Genomic DNA, 17,686 nt, shown 5'->3' on the forward strand with positions numbered 1-17,686 from the left:
TTGAATAACGTTCTTAAAACTCTGACCTTGTTTAGCTGTCGCCACGTTTGTCCCTAAAATGTTCATTGTCCTGACAGAATTAAATGTGGGAAATAAATTAAATGTGAATAAATCGGATGATCTGCTGTTGATCTGATCCTTCCTGTGATGTAAATCTCCCTCGAAACTTGAAATGTGTAGAAATGTGCAGAAGTGGGTTGTGTTTGTGTTTTAGAGCTTTTACATAAACACTCTTAAAAAGGATTGATGACATCATAGGTTTGGCTTTGAAGATGTTGCTTAGCAACATCTTCAAATGGGTCTAGGCTCCGCCCACTGGCAGCAAGGAAAAGTTGAGGATCAATCAGTTGCTAGGCAACAACTTCAAATGCAAATGTGTGATGTTATTTGGGGGGATTCAAGTGGTCATTTGGTCATAGAATTTTTTATTTCTACTTAACTCACTTCTGAGCAGCACTTCAAATACAGGCTACTCTGAGTTAGAGCAAGATTTAGGATCGGTGAGCAATAGATCCCCTAGAAAGCAAGCCACACTGATGGAGATAAAACAAGACATTTGGTGCTAGGCAATGCACCAGTGATCTCAGGCCAGAAGCACCCCTAGGTAGGATACCAAGAGGAGGAGCAATGCCTTGAATGAGGCAGTAAATGACCAGCTGGCGACAGTGTGTGTGCATGTTGATTGGGCTAATATGTGTTAGCACTGTCACCTCATAGCAAGAAGGTTCCTGGTTTGAACGTGCCTGCCAAATGGACCTTTCTTTGTGAATCACTTCTTCCTGTGCTTCCTGTGGATTTTCTCCAGCTTCCTCCCTCTTTCCAAAGACATGCTCATTAAGTTAATTGGTTATTCAAAATTAGCCGTAGGTGTGGATGTGAGTAGTTTGTCTTTGTGTGTTAGCCCTGTGATAGATTACTACCATCCCCATAGACCCTCTAGAGAACATGGTTATATGTTATGGAGGAATGGAAAAAGTTTACACTTTATGAGTCTCACCAGTCTTACGGCAAACTTATTTTACCTAGAAAAATGTGAAAAATGTTCTTGTCTGGTAAGAAATCTGCACACAGACTGGCTTGATCATTGTATTTGTGCAGTGGATGTCAATGCCTCTCTCAATAATATGGATATACTGTGAAATCACCTACCTTATTTTCTCTTATCTGTGCTGGCTAGGTTGCAATTAATCAGCTATACCTTCATGAAGGATCAAAACACAGCTCACACCTGCAGACATTGTGAGGGATGGAGCCACTTTGAGAACATCATTGGAGGTTTAACAGCTTGGAAGAGGTCTCGCCGACAGAGGGTTTGACTTGATGCTGGAGCTGAAGGAGAGAGTAGATTATAAACACTGAGAGACACGCAACAAATATGACTCGCTGCCACCGGGAATTATTAAAATTAGGTTCTACTTGTTCTTAGAACACAAGAATACAAAAACGACAGGCTTGTCTTCATAGTGATTTATGATTAGTCTTTATTATTAATAATAAACTATAAAAATTACTTACAAACTTTTACAAAAGTCCATCTAAAATATTGGTTTCACTGATGCTTTATTTGTAACTCATATATATGCACAGACACACACATATCTCACACCACTCACTCTTTTGTCCCCACACACACACACACACAATACTAAAGTGGATCAATGGAAGATATCCCTTGGGTACAAACCCATTCACACGGTCAGTTCATTTAGTCAACACGTACATCTGTAAAACATACAGAAATATATCTTCATTATCAGTATTAAGTCATTCAAATAGCTGCTCATTCTGACCACACATTCATACTGTATATATGTGCCGTTCCCTGGTCTAAAAACACAGTGTCAACATGGAGTGCAACAGACATAATTGATAAAAAACATTCTCAAGGTTATAAGTTACATTTCAATCAATGAGGGTTTCGTTTCACAAATCCATTCCTATGTTTTAGCAGAGACGTACTTGGAATGAGCATTCAGCCAGTTTCTGTCATTGGGACTTAACATGTTACCATCAACTCAAATCAAATACTTACACTTCAATCACTCCATTAGAGGTACTATTGTGAATTTCAACATAATCAATAAATATATTAAATAGTAGCAAGATTAACAACTTGTGATCGGAAAGAGTTGTCCCAACAAGCAAATGGAAACTGACAATATGTTAATTTTCGCTTTCTCAGCTTGTAGGTTGCACCACTAATAACCAAACCACTGTGCCACTTTCAAAACTACCAGTGCTAATTAAATCATCATTAGTGCTAAATTCTTGAACAAAGGAAATTCGGAGTAATTAATAATTTTTAAAAAGTGGAATGCGTACTTTTGCGTTTACTGTGATCAAAACATCAACTTCTAATTTAACTGTGCAAAAGTAAAAGCCAGAAAATGCTCACGGCTGACGTAAAGTTTCACTGGGAGATGCTGAAAAGTCTGCAGTCAGCTCAGACTGTACAAACGACCACCAGATGTCCCTGTTAAAACAACCTCTCGGTCCTACAAGGAACCACTGAACACACACAGCACCATCCTCCCACTGAGACCACATACGACTGACCTAAAAAAAAACAAAAAAAAAAACACTTGTCATATTTTCCAGTCTTTGCTGCGTGTAATGATCACTGCCCAAAAAGAGAAACGTCATAAGTATTTCCTGTCAGTTTCACTACAGCTTTTTGTTCAGTTACTCTGTATTATGATAGCAGGTATCCAGCACCGTGCACTTGGTAAGTTCTAACACATCAAGAACCATTTCCTTAGGTTTACAGGGGTACAGCTAAAGATACAGAAATAAAGTCCTAGAAAATGGTCAAGCCTCCTCACCTGTAGGAGCTACCATCTTGCCTAAAAACCTATTGTACGAATGGATGATAATAATAATGATAACAGTAACGGTTCGACTGGCCAAATGAGTTTTTCATGAGGCGGTTAACGGTGGAGGAAATACACGGGGTCACTGGCAGAGGATGGTGGGACGTAGCAGTGGGCAAACCATCACACACAAGCACACATCACCAACATCCACTGGCACGCACTTTTGTGGACTCACAAAGACAACCTTTGTGTTCCATCAGCGTGTGACCGAGCGAGCCTGTCTGAGGGAGAGAGTATGTGCATATTTGTTTCCTGGTGTATGTTTATGCACGAGTTTGTATGTGTTCTGGCATTTGTGCCCTGTTTATCGGCCGCTCTCCCCACTGTGCTGGCTAAGATCCCAGCAGTGAGCAGTGCAGTGCAGATGGAGGACAGGAAAGAAAGTGAGAAAGTGATCCTCAGCTTCTGTGTCTTTTGACAGTGTCTATTGTCTTGATCTTCCAACCTGGCAAAAGGCTCTTCTAATGTACATCCAGCACCATGGGTACAAATTTGGTGTTGTACCTTCAAAGTTTTTTACCCCATCTCTTTGCAGTATCCCCCCCAAAAATAAATAGCAAAGAGTTTTCCCATTTTATGTTGGCTGAATGCCCTGTGATGATACTCTCGTCTTTGAGAGAGGAACAAGTACTGAGACCCTTGTAAAAGAACATGAAGAGGGGGATTTTCAGTCTATTTTGTCGTTGTTGTTGGAGTGAACAGGCTGGCACTGGGCTGAGCACGAAGCTGCGAAAGAGGTGGAGGAGACGGAGGAAAAAGTTTTGGTGGTGGCAGAGGGTTTCCTGGGTTTGTGTTTCCAATGGAAGCCGATTGCAGCCAGAATGCTGATGATGTGCACATGGAAGAACATGGACCTTGAGGAAGGGGGGAAAAAAAGGGGAAGGGGAAAAAAAGAAAAAAAGGGAAGGTAAATATTCTAACATCTATATACTGTGAGCAGACATGTTGATCAGCAGGAAAATGTGACATGACAAATTAGAGCTAGCCACAAAATTACATGTTTAAAAACCACAAAGTGGATTTTTTTGAGATGTCATAATGTGGCGCAAGTGGCAGGAGATTTGCTGATACAGTGGTTCTTTACATACCATTTAGATAATTACTGTATGGCAAGATAAGTCCATACGCTTAGGTGGTGCTGGCTCTGAGATGATTTCCTGGACCCATCTTAATATGGTTTCTTGTAAAATAGCCCAAAGACTGGGATCTCCACATGATTACAGTGGCTGTCAAGTGGGTTGATCTGGGCTTTGACAGTACTGTCAATCCATGGTTACCCCATCCATGCAGAGACACACAGTTCTCCAAGTTGTGGATTTTAAACATGAGCTCCACCTCCTGACTCATACCAAAGGTTTCAGAGTCTTCTTGTACCTCTAGGAGACCACCTATGCTGTGGAATGGTCATGGATGACAACTGGTGAGCCACACCATCTCATCTGTTTTTATTATGTTCATTATGAGATGCTGTTTATAGAAAGTTCTGATTTTGTAGATTTTTTCCCCTGAACATCAGATTTAGCAAACACACACTCCAAGATTTTCATCATGGCTGGAGCTTTCATTAGTGCCGAGAGTGAACCGAGTGTGGTTGGTAAGGAACGAACGGCATCACTTAATAATGAACATACTGGCACTTAAATTATTCACTGTGTTAAGCAATATGTAGGACGATGTGGAAATAAAACCATCAAACGATAGTCATCCGTAGTCCTTGGTATTCTATGTTTAGTGCCTGTGCACCAAACGACTGATTTCATCATAGCTAGTATTTGTCAGGACAACAGCTTTCTCACCATAATCCTACATTTAATCCCTCTGGAATATGTCACTAAAAGTCTGCAAAAAGCATCAGTACCACTGCCTTTAATAGTTTATATTTAAACTCTGCAGCAGAAAAAAAATCTAAATATGACAGTTTCACAGTTTATTGTGTGGCTTCTGAGAAATAAAATTCCTTAAACTGAAGACTGTAGACCACTACCTCAATTACAAATTATATCACCAATGCTGAAAATGTCGTCGGTTGGGGAGAGGGCAAAAGCTACATTAAAACAGTTTATTCACATGCAGAAAAAAAATCAGATGCTGCGGCATTCGGTGTGATAATGATAAAGCAGCCAACTATGTAACTGCTAAGTCCTGGGAATATCCTTGTGGCAGGTCATATTTCCTGTCTCCCACTCCCTTTCCCTCCACTGTCAAACTAAGACAAAAAAGCTGCCGCCAATTTACTGTACTCCTCACCCAAACACATGGCAAAATGTAGACAATATGGGCCACGGGATGAGGGAGCCACAAGATGGCTTTAAGAGGATAAGAAATGTTTAAAGCCTAGTAGTACGTACCTGTAATAAACCATAGTTTCGTCTACTGAAAGAAGTAGAAAAGGCATGACAGTGTAGCAGATGGCAAACTGGGTGGCCGCCCAGGTTAAGATGTCGTAACCCAGCTTGAGGATTCTAGAGCCCAGGAAGAAATGGCGAACAGACTTTCGTACCTGGTAGAGAGAGAGAGAGAGAGAAAGAGAGAAGTTATTGTTTTCATGAAAGGATTTGTGAAGTTAGATTATACGAGAAAAGGGCTAAGCCAACACTGTGTTTTTTTTTGTTTTTTTTAGTTACACTGCAAACATTTATTTGGTTTTTATTTAAAAATTGCATAGTTGTGACTGGAAAAGTATTGAGATTTAGAATATACAAGTCACTTGTCTTCAAGTTGTATGCTGTAGTATTCATTTGAATTTCCAGTATACTCACAGCTCGTGCTGCCATGGTGATTGGGATGGCGGTGAGGAAAGTAAAATAGTAGCCTGGATATACACCGTGCCACAGGGCTGACAGAATAAAGGTCAACGGCAACCTGTGCTTTGGGGCTCGGTCATAACACACTCTGAATAGACAAAGAAGAGGGCGAATCAGTTCAAATTCATTTCCAAAGAAGTTATGAATTGAAAGATCTGAGGAGGGTTCTGAAAATGCGAACGAGTAGCTGAATTAACATTCCCAGCACTTACGTTTTAAGCCAAACTCCTGTTCGAATATTCCAGTTGTCTATGAAGGTCTTGAAGCTCGTTGCCGTCTGAAAAAAAGATGAGCATCTACAGTAACAGTGCGATGCTTAATTCACTGACAGTGCTGTATGGCTATGTTATGTACCTCAATCCCGATAATGTTGATGTTGCAGTTGAGGTCCCAGGACGGCTTTCCATTCTCATCTATCCCCAGGAAACCGTAACCTGCAGCGTTGTTGATTGCGTCGGCTGAAAAGACAGAGGAAAACAATCGTATGAATTCAGTGGTAATAAAAATAAAAAACACTTTCAGGTTTTTACAGGCATGTAGACATATACGGAGGACTCACCTAGTGTCCAGGCGAAATAGAATTTGGGCCTGGCAGCTTGTATGGAGAAGAAAGCATAAGTGAGTCTGCTGAGGAAGGAGGCATGGCTGACGAAGTCCTCGTCAACGTTGTACTTTATCGGCAAGGCCCGGGTCACTGTGAGGAAGAACAGCATACAGCCGCTGCAGACCACTAACTTTCGGCAGACAGCATCCTGCAGAGAAAACGGATAACTGCTGAGCACTGATGGAAACATACATTACACATGCACCAAGACACGACTGACCGCTGAATGACCGCTGGACTACCCAAGTCACTCAAGTCCCAAGAGCCACGCACTATTTCCATTTATTCAAGTGATGCATTTTAAAACGATAATGTGGTATTTACACAGTCAATGTATTGTCTACACACTTTATACGCACCACAGCAGTGCACTGCTTGGCATCTGTGCCAGTACTCGTCTCTGCTCCAAACCAGCCGTTTGCTGACCACCATCTGAATTACTATAGGAAAAACCCTGGCTATGGAAAGTCATACAACACCACTTCAAAGACCGTAGCCTCCCTTTAAACTGGAGACTGTTCCTATTGGCTTGGACAGACAGGATCTGAACCCTTAGTTCCCTGATTCTTTATGATCTGTTTAAATGAGCCACATGTCAGTGACCGAGTGACTCCAGTTGTTTATGAGACACTGACGTTTCACACAAGGACAGCTATTGCTTTGTGTGCATATGTAATTTAAAACTACACTTGATGTTTTTAAATACCCAAGAATAAACCCGGAACGGTGTACTTCATCTTACAGTAGACCTCCTGATAAGGGCTGCAACAACTCATTGATGCCATAAAGGACTACGTCAATATAAAACCCCAAACTTAGTAAACACTTTCCGACCTCTAAACAACGAGGCAGCAGCATCAGTATTTGGACTATTACTAGGAGTTTGCTCCGATTGTTGGTTGGTTCTGGGTTCTGTGCAGAGATTGCATGTTCTCCTCAATGATTCTAAAGAAGCCATTGGTGTACAATCAGCACAAATCACACTCAAAACTTAATACAAATCAATGGCAGAATCTAGTAGACATCATCTTTCCTAGTCAGACCACATTGAATAAATCTGAACATCTGAACTTTTGTTGAATTGGATCATTAGGTAAATGCTAAGAGTTAGAAACGGGTTCCTTATTCATAGATATCGTTTTAAAATATGTTATGATGAAGTAAAAAAAGACTTCAAGAGCAGAGACCAGATATGTACTCGTGAACTTACCAAAGGTGATGGGTCCGGTGATTTATCATAGCCATTCTGCCCGTTACATGTCCCAGGATGCTGCCTTAGCCTCCTGCTGATGTGTCTTCCTTCTATGAAGTCTACGTAGTCTTGATAGTTGTTGCACGGCCCCACCAACACGCTCAGGAAGTTCAGGTTGTAACTCAGGTACTCGATCAGAGAAGGCCTCACACTGCAGAGAGGACAGGAGAAATCACTGAAAGCAATACCAAGAAACCTTTTTTTGACGTTCAGTTATGGTAACTGTGATCACTGCAGGTGAAATGCAACAGTGTTACTACATATGTTCTTCTAACTTGGGTGGAAATATGAAAGATGCATGCTGTTTATATCTGAACAGAGAACTATCAAAAAGCAGTCCTTTGAACATACAGTATATTATGTGGCCGAATGATAACAGTAAAGGAAATATGTAATGACATTTTCATATTTAAACTGTTTTCGTGTTTGATCGAAGTCCTCTGACTCTCCACTAGGTCAACAGCTGCTGCTGCCGTTTATGAACTGCCAAAAAAAAAAAAAGGAAGAACCAAGGAACCATCATCAAACAATCCGCTTTTCATCGTTCTTACTGATGACTAAAAGCAAAGTTATGACTGAGTTTCAGTCTGTTGGACATACAAATGCATCAAAAGATGTATATACTGTTTACAGTACAACCAGAACTGATGGATAAAAACTGGAATCAGGATCAATACAATTCAAGTGGAACAGGTAGCGCAGGGATTTATAACTCCAGGCTTAGCTTTTTGATACATTTTTGAATTTGTTTTAAAATGACATGCATGGTACACTGATGAATGTGATTTAATCTATTTACATGCAAAACAATGTAAGGTTTCCCATGCAAAATGATGCCTCGTTTCTAAGTTCCCAGCATGCTTTTTTTTCCCATGAACAAGCAATTCACCATGATTTCATCTCCTTGTCAATGTCCTTCGTGGCTAAAGGAAAAGAAAGAGTCATTTATTCTTTAAATAAGGTGTTAATTCAGAGGCATACAAGAATCTCTGTGTCTTTATTCCTATAATATAAATATTATATACCACAAAGGGGAGCTTTTCAAGAATGAAATGTTATATTCAGTGAGAGAGAAATGAAGAGGACCTCCAGTCTGTTATAATCCAATCCACTGTACAAGAAACTGAAACTTGATTTCATAGTAAATACTCACTTTATAGCCATTAGCTTCTGCTCCGATGTCAGTTGTTCAGCTTTCTTACACATACCTTAAAAAAAGTCAGGAAGAAAGTGTGCATACTAAATTAACTCAAATTCCATTTTGCTGGTTTCAGAGTCCTGGTATTGCACAGCCTCACTGTCAACGTGTCATAACTTGCATTCAGTTTAGAAAGGAGTCATTGTTTATCTTATTGATAAAATGTTTCCTGTTACAGCCGCTCTGAAACTCTGCATCACTTCTTCTCGAGCATGTTGTCTCATTTGTAAAAGGCTTTCCAACATGAGTCTCGAGTCTGCATGTGTGTTTGTGTTTGCTTGCATTCTATCTTACCATCGTGGAGCTGGAAAGCCAGTGTGGTGATCTTCTGGGTGACTATCATCAAAGGTCTGTACAAAACAAAGCAGGTCAATTATTGAGCATAATACAAGATAACAAGGACCTTCCAGCAGTCAAAAGCTTTGTGATGTTTTTAACCTTGGTTCAACCAAACACAATTTTAAATGTTTTAAAAGTCAGAAGCCAAGACCATGGCAGCTTAGCATGCAGCCTTGTCTGATCAGTAGGATATTTTAGTGACAAAGATTATTTATTTATTTATTTTTTATTTAGAAAAACAAGCAAGGTGCTTACAAGACAAGGACAAAAACAGTGTAGAACATTGAACAAAATAAACTGTGCTAGTTGTACGTGTTGTGTTATGTGGGTGGGTGGGTGAAGAGAAAAAAAATAAATAAATAAATAAAAAATAAAAAAATAAAGAAAGAAAGAGAGAAAAAACAAATAAATAAATAAGTAAATAAGTAAATAAATAAATAAATTGCAATACTAGTAAACAAAGAGTGGAGAGGGTGACAAGAATTCAATGATTATTTTTAGTAATTTAAAGTGGCCATCTCTTGGAATTGTTTTGTCGTCTTTGGCGACACCTGTGGCGATCGGCGGTCATTGCATGTGTGTTTTTGGACCTCACTTGTCACTTAGAGAGACAGTGGCTACATTTATGTGGACAATATTTCTTCAACCTGATTGGAATCATTCAGACCAGAGATTCAAACTTAACCATTTACATGGACGCTGAAAGAAATGATCTGATAACATATGTACATGCGTGTACATGCCCCAAACATCAACTTGTTTGACATGACGAGTGATCCAGCCCCCTGTGGAGCGTTGACTCCGCAGGCAGTAATATTTTTCTCCTAACTTGACTGAATTCAATCAACAGGAAAAGAACCCAAACAGAGCGAGACGGGACCACGATTTCAGCGATGCCTCCCACACTGATTCCAGCTTTTCAAATATTTGTTTGTCGTTTTGCTACTGCCATGGTTCAGTCCCTTCTGCAAACTCAGCACACTGCCTGATGCTCACACCATGTGGGATGGAGAGAAGCAGATTCCACAGTGATTAAAAAAAAAAAGTCATACACCACCCCTTGTATTCATTCATTCATTCTTTCATTCATTTTCTGTACCCGCTTGTCCTCTGGAGGTTTGATGGGGGGACAGGAGCCTATTAAATCATTATTTCTATACTGAAAACCAGCTTATCGAGTACAAAGTTGTAAAAAGTTTGCTCTAAGATTTGTTCCACTTAAAGAACAGAGCTAGTAGGCAGAAGTCACTCCTCCAATCCTGTAGTTTTTCTTCCATATGAAACACAATTAACATGTATTTATTTGTGCTTATGTTGGTATTCAGAACAAATACACACACAAATAAAGGCCCTGTACAGTAAGATTCACACCCTCTTCCTCACAGAAAGAACTCTCTTTTCCAAGAATGTGTGTGCACAAAGGCACATATAGACTACATCTCCCTATCTCCCTTTCTCTCTCTCTTTCACACACCCACACACCCACACACACACACTCTGATTCCTGCATGTGAGTGAGCTGCATTGTGTGCACAGCATGGAAAACTGAGGCCGAGAGGGGCTGGTCGTGCGGCTGGCAGTGCCAGCTCAAAGGGAGTTGGCAGTGAGCTTTAGAGAAACACTTTCAGTGTGCCAGGCGGTACGTGCAACGCTCCACCGCTGCCGCATACAGACCCCGTTTTTCCATGCAGACTGCAGAGTGGGCATAGTGCACTAGATTTTGAGATAATTTCTGCCACACTGCCGCACACATTTTTGTAAATGCTCACTGGCAAATACCAACGGATGTACACAACTTAAGAGACAAGATCTAGATTAAGAATGACGTCTTCCTACAAGGACATTAAAAGTAGAAAACCACAAGCACGCCCACATAACCGCCAGCTGATATATCAGGAAACGGGAGTCAAACTATCGTTGATCAACCTGGATAAGTCATAAAATCCTCAGTGAGTAGTTGTCATAGTTTATGGGATTCATGCTGGATACTGCAACATGAGGCTACTCCGAAATGAAAGGTCACTAATCAACATACGGTATGATTATACCAACAGCTGACTCATGGGCCTGGCTGTTCGCCCCTAAAATCACATGACATATAAAAGAGGCTGCCAAAAAAAACCCATCCACACTGGAAAGAGCCTAAGAAGCTGCTGATACAGGACCCAACAAAGTCAGCTACCGGCTTTATAAAGAGCCCATAAACAAAAAGTGATATCTATCTTATCTGATTATGGACATTTCTAGTAAAAACACTGGAGCCACCTTAGACATTCACCTGATGAACCACGTGTACTGGGAGGCCTTGCTTTCAAAGGACCTCTATGTAATGAATGTAAAGCTGTTAATACTTATGGGAAGAGTTTTGATGTTTGATTGAAGTAATGAACAATGAAAGAACAGTCACTTTTGATGTTGTGTAACAGAAAATCCCCCCTTGCTTCACTGTTTTCCCAGTTCTTCTTTTTGCATTTTTTATGACACTACTACAGTGTGAAGGACTAAATGTAATCATATCATGAAACTCTTCCAACAAAGAGAAACATGCCGAACACTTAATCTTCAGATCTTTGTGAAGCAACCACGCTTCCAACACAACAGAATGACCGTTGCCAGGAGGTAATCTTAACTCCACCTGGCTGGGCAGCGCCAACTGTGAACAATCCTTGCAGCTGCGCTTTAATCAGCGCTGTAATATTTACACAAGGCCGAGGCGGAGACCACTGTGTAAGCAGGTACCACATAGTTAGGAAACGCTAACTGATAACCTAAAAGCCACTCTAAAACTGCAAATGACTAATAATTGTAATCGAGAAGGTGTGGCAACGACATACAAAGGGGAAAATGATTCAGTTTTTCCTCACCCGGAGAAGTCAGTGGAAAGGATTCCGTAGTTAAAGATGAAGACACGGCTCACTTGGCACGCCGTCAGATAGCCCATAGCCGTCACCATGGTATACCTGTGTGTTGAGGAATGAGCAAAGCTTAAATCAGCCAAAAGAACACAGAGATCTTCCTGTGATACTACGATACGGTCTGTCCCCTTGTTGGGGTGTCCCTGGTTGACCCGGTATGGAGTCATAAACAAGCTCTAAAAGAATAAGAAAATACTTTTTGAAATGTTAAGACAAGTAAATGTAAAAATAGGTAAATACTAATAATATGAAAATATAAAAAGGAATAAATACTCAATAAATATGGATATATTAAGACAGATGATTATAACTGTTTCATATATATTTTAAAGGAGAACTCCGGCGCAAAATGAACCTGGGGTTAATAACACATGTGTACCGAGTTCGACCGTTCTCTGGTATTTGTTTTGATGTATTTGTTTTGTTAGTCAAATGTGACCAGTTTTCTTGCAAACCGCTATTTAGCGTATAACGCTAGCCTTCGGGGCACACCTACACATAAAAAGAAATCGCTATTTCTATACCACTAACAAGGCTCACAATATCACCACACTTACACGGTAGCATAACTAGGGTCTCTACATGTAAACCGAAGCATTGAGAACTTTGCAAGTATACAGGCAGTTTATTAAAAAAGGAACACAGTACCGTTGGCGTCTGGCTCGCATATCCAGGCGGGCGCCATCTTGGGGAAACTGAACTGTCTGTTGCGGGAAGAAAGCACTGAGAGCACTGAACGAAGAGAGTTCAGTTACCCCAAGATGGCGCCCGCCTGGATATGCGAGCCAGATGCCAAGGCTAGCGTTATACGCTAATTAGCGGTTTGCAAGAGAACTGGTCACATTTGACGAACAAAACAAATGCATGAAAGCAAATACCAGAGAACGGTCGAACTGGGTACACATGTGTTATTAACCCCAGGTTCATTTTGCGCCGGAGTTCTCCTTTAAGGGAAAATTGAGTAATCGGGTAAAGGTCAATTAACATTAAAAAAAATAAATAAATCTTCAGAAATAACTGAACTATAGGTTAGAGATAACATCAAGATCACCACAACAAGTCGTTTTAAATTAACTGAATCATTGTGCATTTTGTGGCTGTGCACTGGAGTGTTGTGAGTGTCCTGTTCCCTTCAGAGTCACCTCCCGTGACCCTGTAGCTACCAGTGATGGAGAGGTGTTTCACATCATACAGCACATTCGGCTAATCCTGGAACAATGTTTACACTGCGTGGTGCTTCTAAATGTACAGGACAATGGCACAATTATCTTGCTCCACCTGTTGGCAATCCTTACAGACGCGAATGCCACAGGAACCAAAGCATACCACACTTTTGCTGCTCCATTCTTAAAGAGAAATCAACCACCACTTAAGTCATTCCATCTCAACCCATCACACACACACACAAATGAGCATCAAGAAAAATGCACGTACGCCAGCGTGCCTCCATATTATTCAAACGGACTGGTCCGGCTGGCGTGTCTGGCTGCCTTCCATCTGACGTGTTTCAAGTTAGTCTCGTGTTTTTAACAGCGGTACTTTGGTTCAAGCCACATTGTTTTGGTACTATAATGGGGGTGGGGTACATTGCACTGAAGTCTGTGACGGAATGTGTGGGAGTGAGTGGATGAATGGGAAAGCTTGAGGGCGTGGTCAAGGAAAACATTATTTTAAAACACTATTTAAATAACCATAAAAAGCCTCATTACACCACACATAAATTATCAGTATGATTGCCAGTGATTAAACTAAGACTTTGGCCCACTCCACCAAACACCCATATTTGACGTAAGCAGTTTCTGGGCTGGGCTGGGCATGGCCGAGGTAGTCTGACAAGTTTTACCTGGAAACAACAGTATTGAATTAGCCGGAATTGCACCACTGCTGTGGAAATTGGGATGGTTTGCAGCTGCCCTGTCATTCACCAGTCAATGTGATGAGATGCACACACCAGTCTGTTCTACAACTCGTGCAGCAATGCTTTGAATATAGCGTACAACAGGAAAGATGAGTGTTTCATGGGTTTGTCTATAATTAGACAAAAGGAAATTGCTTACACGGGGAAGGCCAGGACGCATTTTTTTTCCCCTGATAATACTACATGTGTGTGATCAGCCAAAAATAAAAAAAATAAAAGAGATCCAACGTCTGGTCTCCATTACATATCCAAATCCCAGACTTTTCTGTAGCTCACGATTTGAGGTATGAGCACTCACCTGTGTACATTGCCAATGTCGGTTTTAATGATGATCAGGTAGTTCACAGCCACCACGATCAGGATATGAGCCGCATACCTGCAGGGAAGAACACACACCAGGCAGATAAAGTACCTCATTGCAAGTACATTGGCGCTGATTAAAAGTTGACATGATGATGTGCAGTGTATCTGCAAAACAATGCACTCCGCATGTATCAATACAGCCTGGACATGTTTCCCCTGTTAGACGTCAAATGCCTTCTCTAATCTGTGCACTCTACTATAATTATGAACCCGTGGCTCATAATTATAGTAGAGCTCTGGACATGTATGAGAAAGGAAGTCAGAGACCTCTCTTTGACTCTCAGCGCAGGCTGTTAAAAATGAATGGGAACGGGACAGTGTGGCGTACGGTACCATCCAAAGCAGAAGATGAGAAAGGAAATGCCAAGGAGAGTGGCGACAGCGTGCCTGACCAGGGGGTTGGCGTGGCGAGGGCCGAGGTAGAGACGAAACCAGAAGGCAGCAGCCAGGGCGAAGAGCTGGCATGCCAAAAAATTCACCTGTGTGAGGGGGAGACAGAAATGATGACGGGTGTTTGAATTAAAGCACAACTCCTAATGCCTTTATAAGAGGATATAATGACAGTTTAAGGTGAGCTTGCTTCATCGTGCCATTCGATTTCAATGACATAGAGTCGAATAGGTTTGCTGTGATTCTTAAAAACATCAAAACAGTTATAGACTTTTTTTTTCTGTTTGGATTTGTCTGAACTTGCTTCATCATGCCAGTCAAGATATAGAGCTGAATAGTTTTGCTGTGATTCTTAAAAATATCAAAACAGTTACAGAATTTTATTCATTTATTTCTTTACTTTTCATTTTCTGATTGTATTTTTTTAAAAATACGGAAAATTAAAATAAACATTAAAAAAAAAATCTGATACTCTGATACAGACAGGACGGCCGTTGAGGAATCACCCCATGTCTCTAACTGGTGACAGCACGCTAACTGACAGACCGTTAATTAACGATACGGAGCGTCATTCACAAAAAAACGCTGCTCAATTGTCCCCATATACACCTCCATTAAGCTGTGGCTAATGGGCAGATAGTCGTACCTGATCAAGAGGGAAGCTAAAGTGTTCGCTGACAGGCAGCAGCCACTTGGATCCAGTGGTTTTAAACGTAGAGTCCGCCGGCTCGCCCATCCCGGGTAGCTTTTTCTATCGCGACGCCTCCCTGCTGTCTTCTTAGCCTCTTATCTTTTCCAAAGTTGACTGCCAGCTATTTTCTGGGGCCGGAGCACACAGTTTTCCCGAGAGAGCGCATGACAAGTCAAACCAGTCCACAGATTTGATCAGGGCTGGATCAGCCTCCTCCTCCTCCGCCACCGTCCTCTGTCGTCTTCTTCTTCTTCTCCTCCTCCGGCTCAGCCTCAGGCTGACAGACGCGGTATAAATAGCATTTCCGATTGTTCCTTACAAAATAAAAGCCCGCGCAGGAAGAGTGTGATATGAAGTTTTAAATACACCACAAACGGAAAGCAATGCGATGCTTATAAAGAGGAAAAGATATACTCTGGATTTTACTCAGACAAGCGAAGATTGTTTAAATTATTAATTGTATATTAATAATAACAGTTATAACACATATTTTTATTTATTTATTTATTTAAGTTGACGGTGCAAAGTATAACTGTATGTTTTCAAGACAAACAACTCAAAGTGGAATACAGTTTTTTATATCAAATAAAATTTTAAAGATAATGGCTATATATTACTTCCAGTGGTGCTCAAGCTGCCTTTCAAACTTGACACAAAATGAGTTGCTTAGTAGTGGGTGCTATTAGATACATCTACATTGACGCTACTTTCTTCAGCCACATCTGCATGACTGTAGCTGTCAGCAAGGAGAAAATTTCGTCAGGTGTTGTCCAACTATCACAGGGCATTTCAACCCCAAACCACAATGCCCTCAGGTTGGCGGGTCAGCAGTGATGGCCAGCCACTGCCCATCCCCTCCTGGCCCCCAGCTCAACTCCTCCCTCCTATTCCAGAGCCAACAAGATGCTCTTTCTGCTGCCTCCCCTAACCTACGGACAGCTGCCTTCCTCTCCCTTCCTGCTATTCTCAGAGCTGTGAGCGTCTTCCACACAGACTGTGCCGGGAAAGCCCCGCAACCGACCTCAACTGGGAATAGCCAGGTCTGCCATCCTTTGTCCCTTCACTGCTCGACGAGGTCCTGATACTCGGAGGCTTTCCTCTCGTGGGCATCCTCGCATCCATCTTCCCACGGGACCGTCAGTTCGATCAGGATGATCTTCTTTTACTCCTTAGACTATATGACCAAGTCAGGCCTCTGTGATGTTTGCACAACCTGGGGGAAGAGTAATCTCCTTCCCAGGTCAACCCTCATCTCCCACGATTGTGCTGTTTGGAGGAGGCTCTTCTTGGTCTTCCTCCCCTTCCCTGATGAACGGTATAGATGGTGTTGGTCTCACATTGGTCTGGCGCTTTTTTGTTTCTCCTGCTCCACGATGTCGGCCAGTGCACAGAGAACCTTGTCATGGCGCCATCTGTATCTTCCCTGGCCGAGAGCTGTCTCGCATCCCGCCAGTATGTGCGCCATTGTTCCTGTCTCTCCACATAGCCTGCACAGTGGGTCCTCCCTCATTCCCATCTGTGGAGGTTCGTTGGTGATGGAAGGGTGTCATACACTGATCGGAGCAGGAAGGAGATGCGTAAGGGCTCCAGTCTCCAGAGTTCAGGCCACATGATGCAGTGGGTATCTCAATAAAAACAAGGGTTTGAATCAGTTATTTGGAGACCCACTTTGCTTTGGCAAAGTTTGGCCTACATAAGGCAGCTGCAAACTTCTTCAAAAAAGGACTGGATTAGTATGCATGTATTGTAGAGTGTGGTACGAAAGGTCATATTTGGAATGACTGACCGCTCTTTGCTGAGACTCCAGTGGCTTGCAGAGCTGAGTGACACATGGGAGTACATTAAGCATTGCTGTGAATTACAATAATGCCCAAATGTCAACGTCAACGACCTTTAAAATGTGTCAGGCGTTATGAATTCAGCTTCGAATGTTAGATTTCCTTGTTAATGAACAATAAAACTGACATTTAATATCTCCCTGCAGAAGGACATCCTTTTCTCTTGTCTCCCACAACAGTGAGGACAGAGGTGAGGGTCATCTGCGGCCAGGGCAAGCTTGTTTAAATATGAAGGTGCACACTGGAGCTTTCTCCAGCTGAACATAAGTCTCTTCAACCTGTGTCAACTCCCAACACGATTTGGTCTATTTACGAAACATTCTGACATATTAATCATGCGTGTCAGCAGTGTGCAGTGCTAATCTGCCTTTGACTCCAACAATATACTCTACTTGACTTGAAAATATTAAATTATTCAAATGTGCATATCTGTTAATGTTAATTTTGTCACGTATAGTTAAAAACACATGGGTTACGCTTAATGCCTTGAAAACACAGCTG

At 41.6% G+C, this 17,686-nt stretch overlaps 1 protein-coding gene across 1 annotated transcript; it reads right to left on the minus strand.

Moving 5' to 3' along the window:
• Positions 1-669: 669 nt before the first annotated feature.
• On the minus strand, positions 670-15,807 carry mboat1 (membrane bound O-acyltransferase domain containing 1). The gene is made up of 13 exons (XM_084556263.1): positions 15,303-15,807; positions 14,600-14,745; positions 14,202-14,279; positions 11,935-12,030; positions 9,026-9,081; positions 8,687-8,741; positions 7,492-7,684; positions 6,237-6,429; positions 6,032-6,135; positions 5,890-5,954; positions 5,633-5,765; positions 5,222-5,373; positions 670-3,727 (listed from the first exon to the last, which is right to left on the minus strand). Exons 1-13 carry the CDS (start codon positions 15,390-15,392, stop codon positions 3,541-3,543), a joined length of 1,548 nt encoding a protein of 515 aa, XP_084412389.1. The 5' UTR covers positions 15,393-15,807; the 3' UTR covers positions 670-3,540.
• Between the last annotated feature and the right edge of the window lie 1,879 nt (positions 15,808-17,686).

Source organism: Chelon labrosus (assembly GCF_963514085.1).
Source record: "Chelon labrosus genome assembly, chromosome: 12".
NCBI lineage: Eukaryota > Metazoa > Chordata > Actinopteri > Mugiliformes > Mugilidae > Chelon > Chelon labrosus.

Coding starts and splice junctions, on each gene's coding strand:
- mboat1 (XM_084556263.1), bottom strand. CDS start 15,392: ATGGGCGAGCCGGCGGACTCTACGTTTAAAACCACTGGATCCAAGTGG. Junction 12,031..14,201: donor GACATTGGCAATGTACACAG/GTGAGTGCTCAT, acceptor CTCAACACACAG/GTATACCATGGTGACGGCTA. Junction 3,728..5,221: donor GAAACTATGGTTTATTACAG/GTACGTACTACT, acceptor CCCTTCCTCAAG/GTCCATGTTCTTCCATGTGC.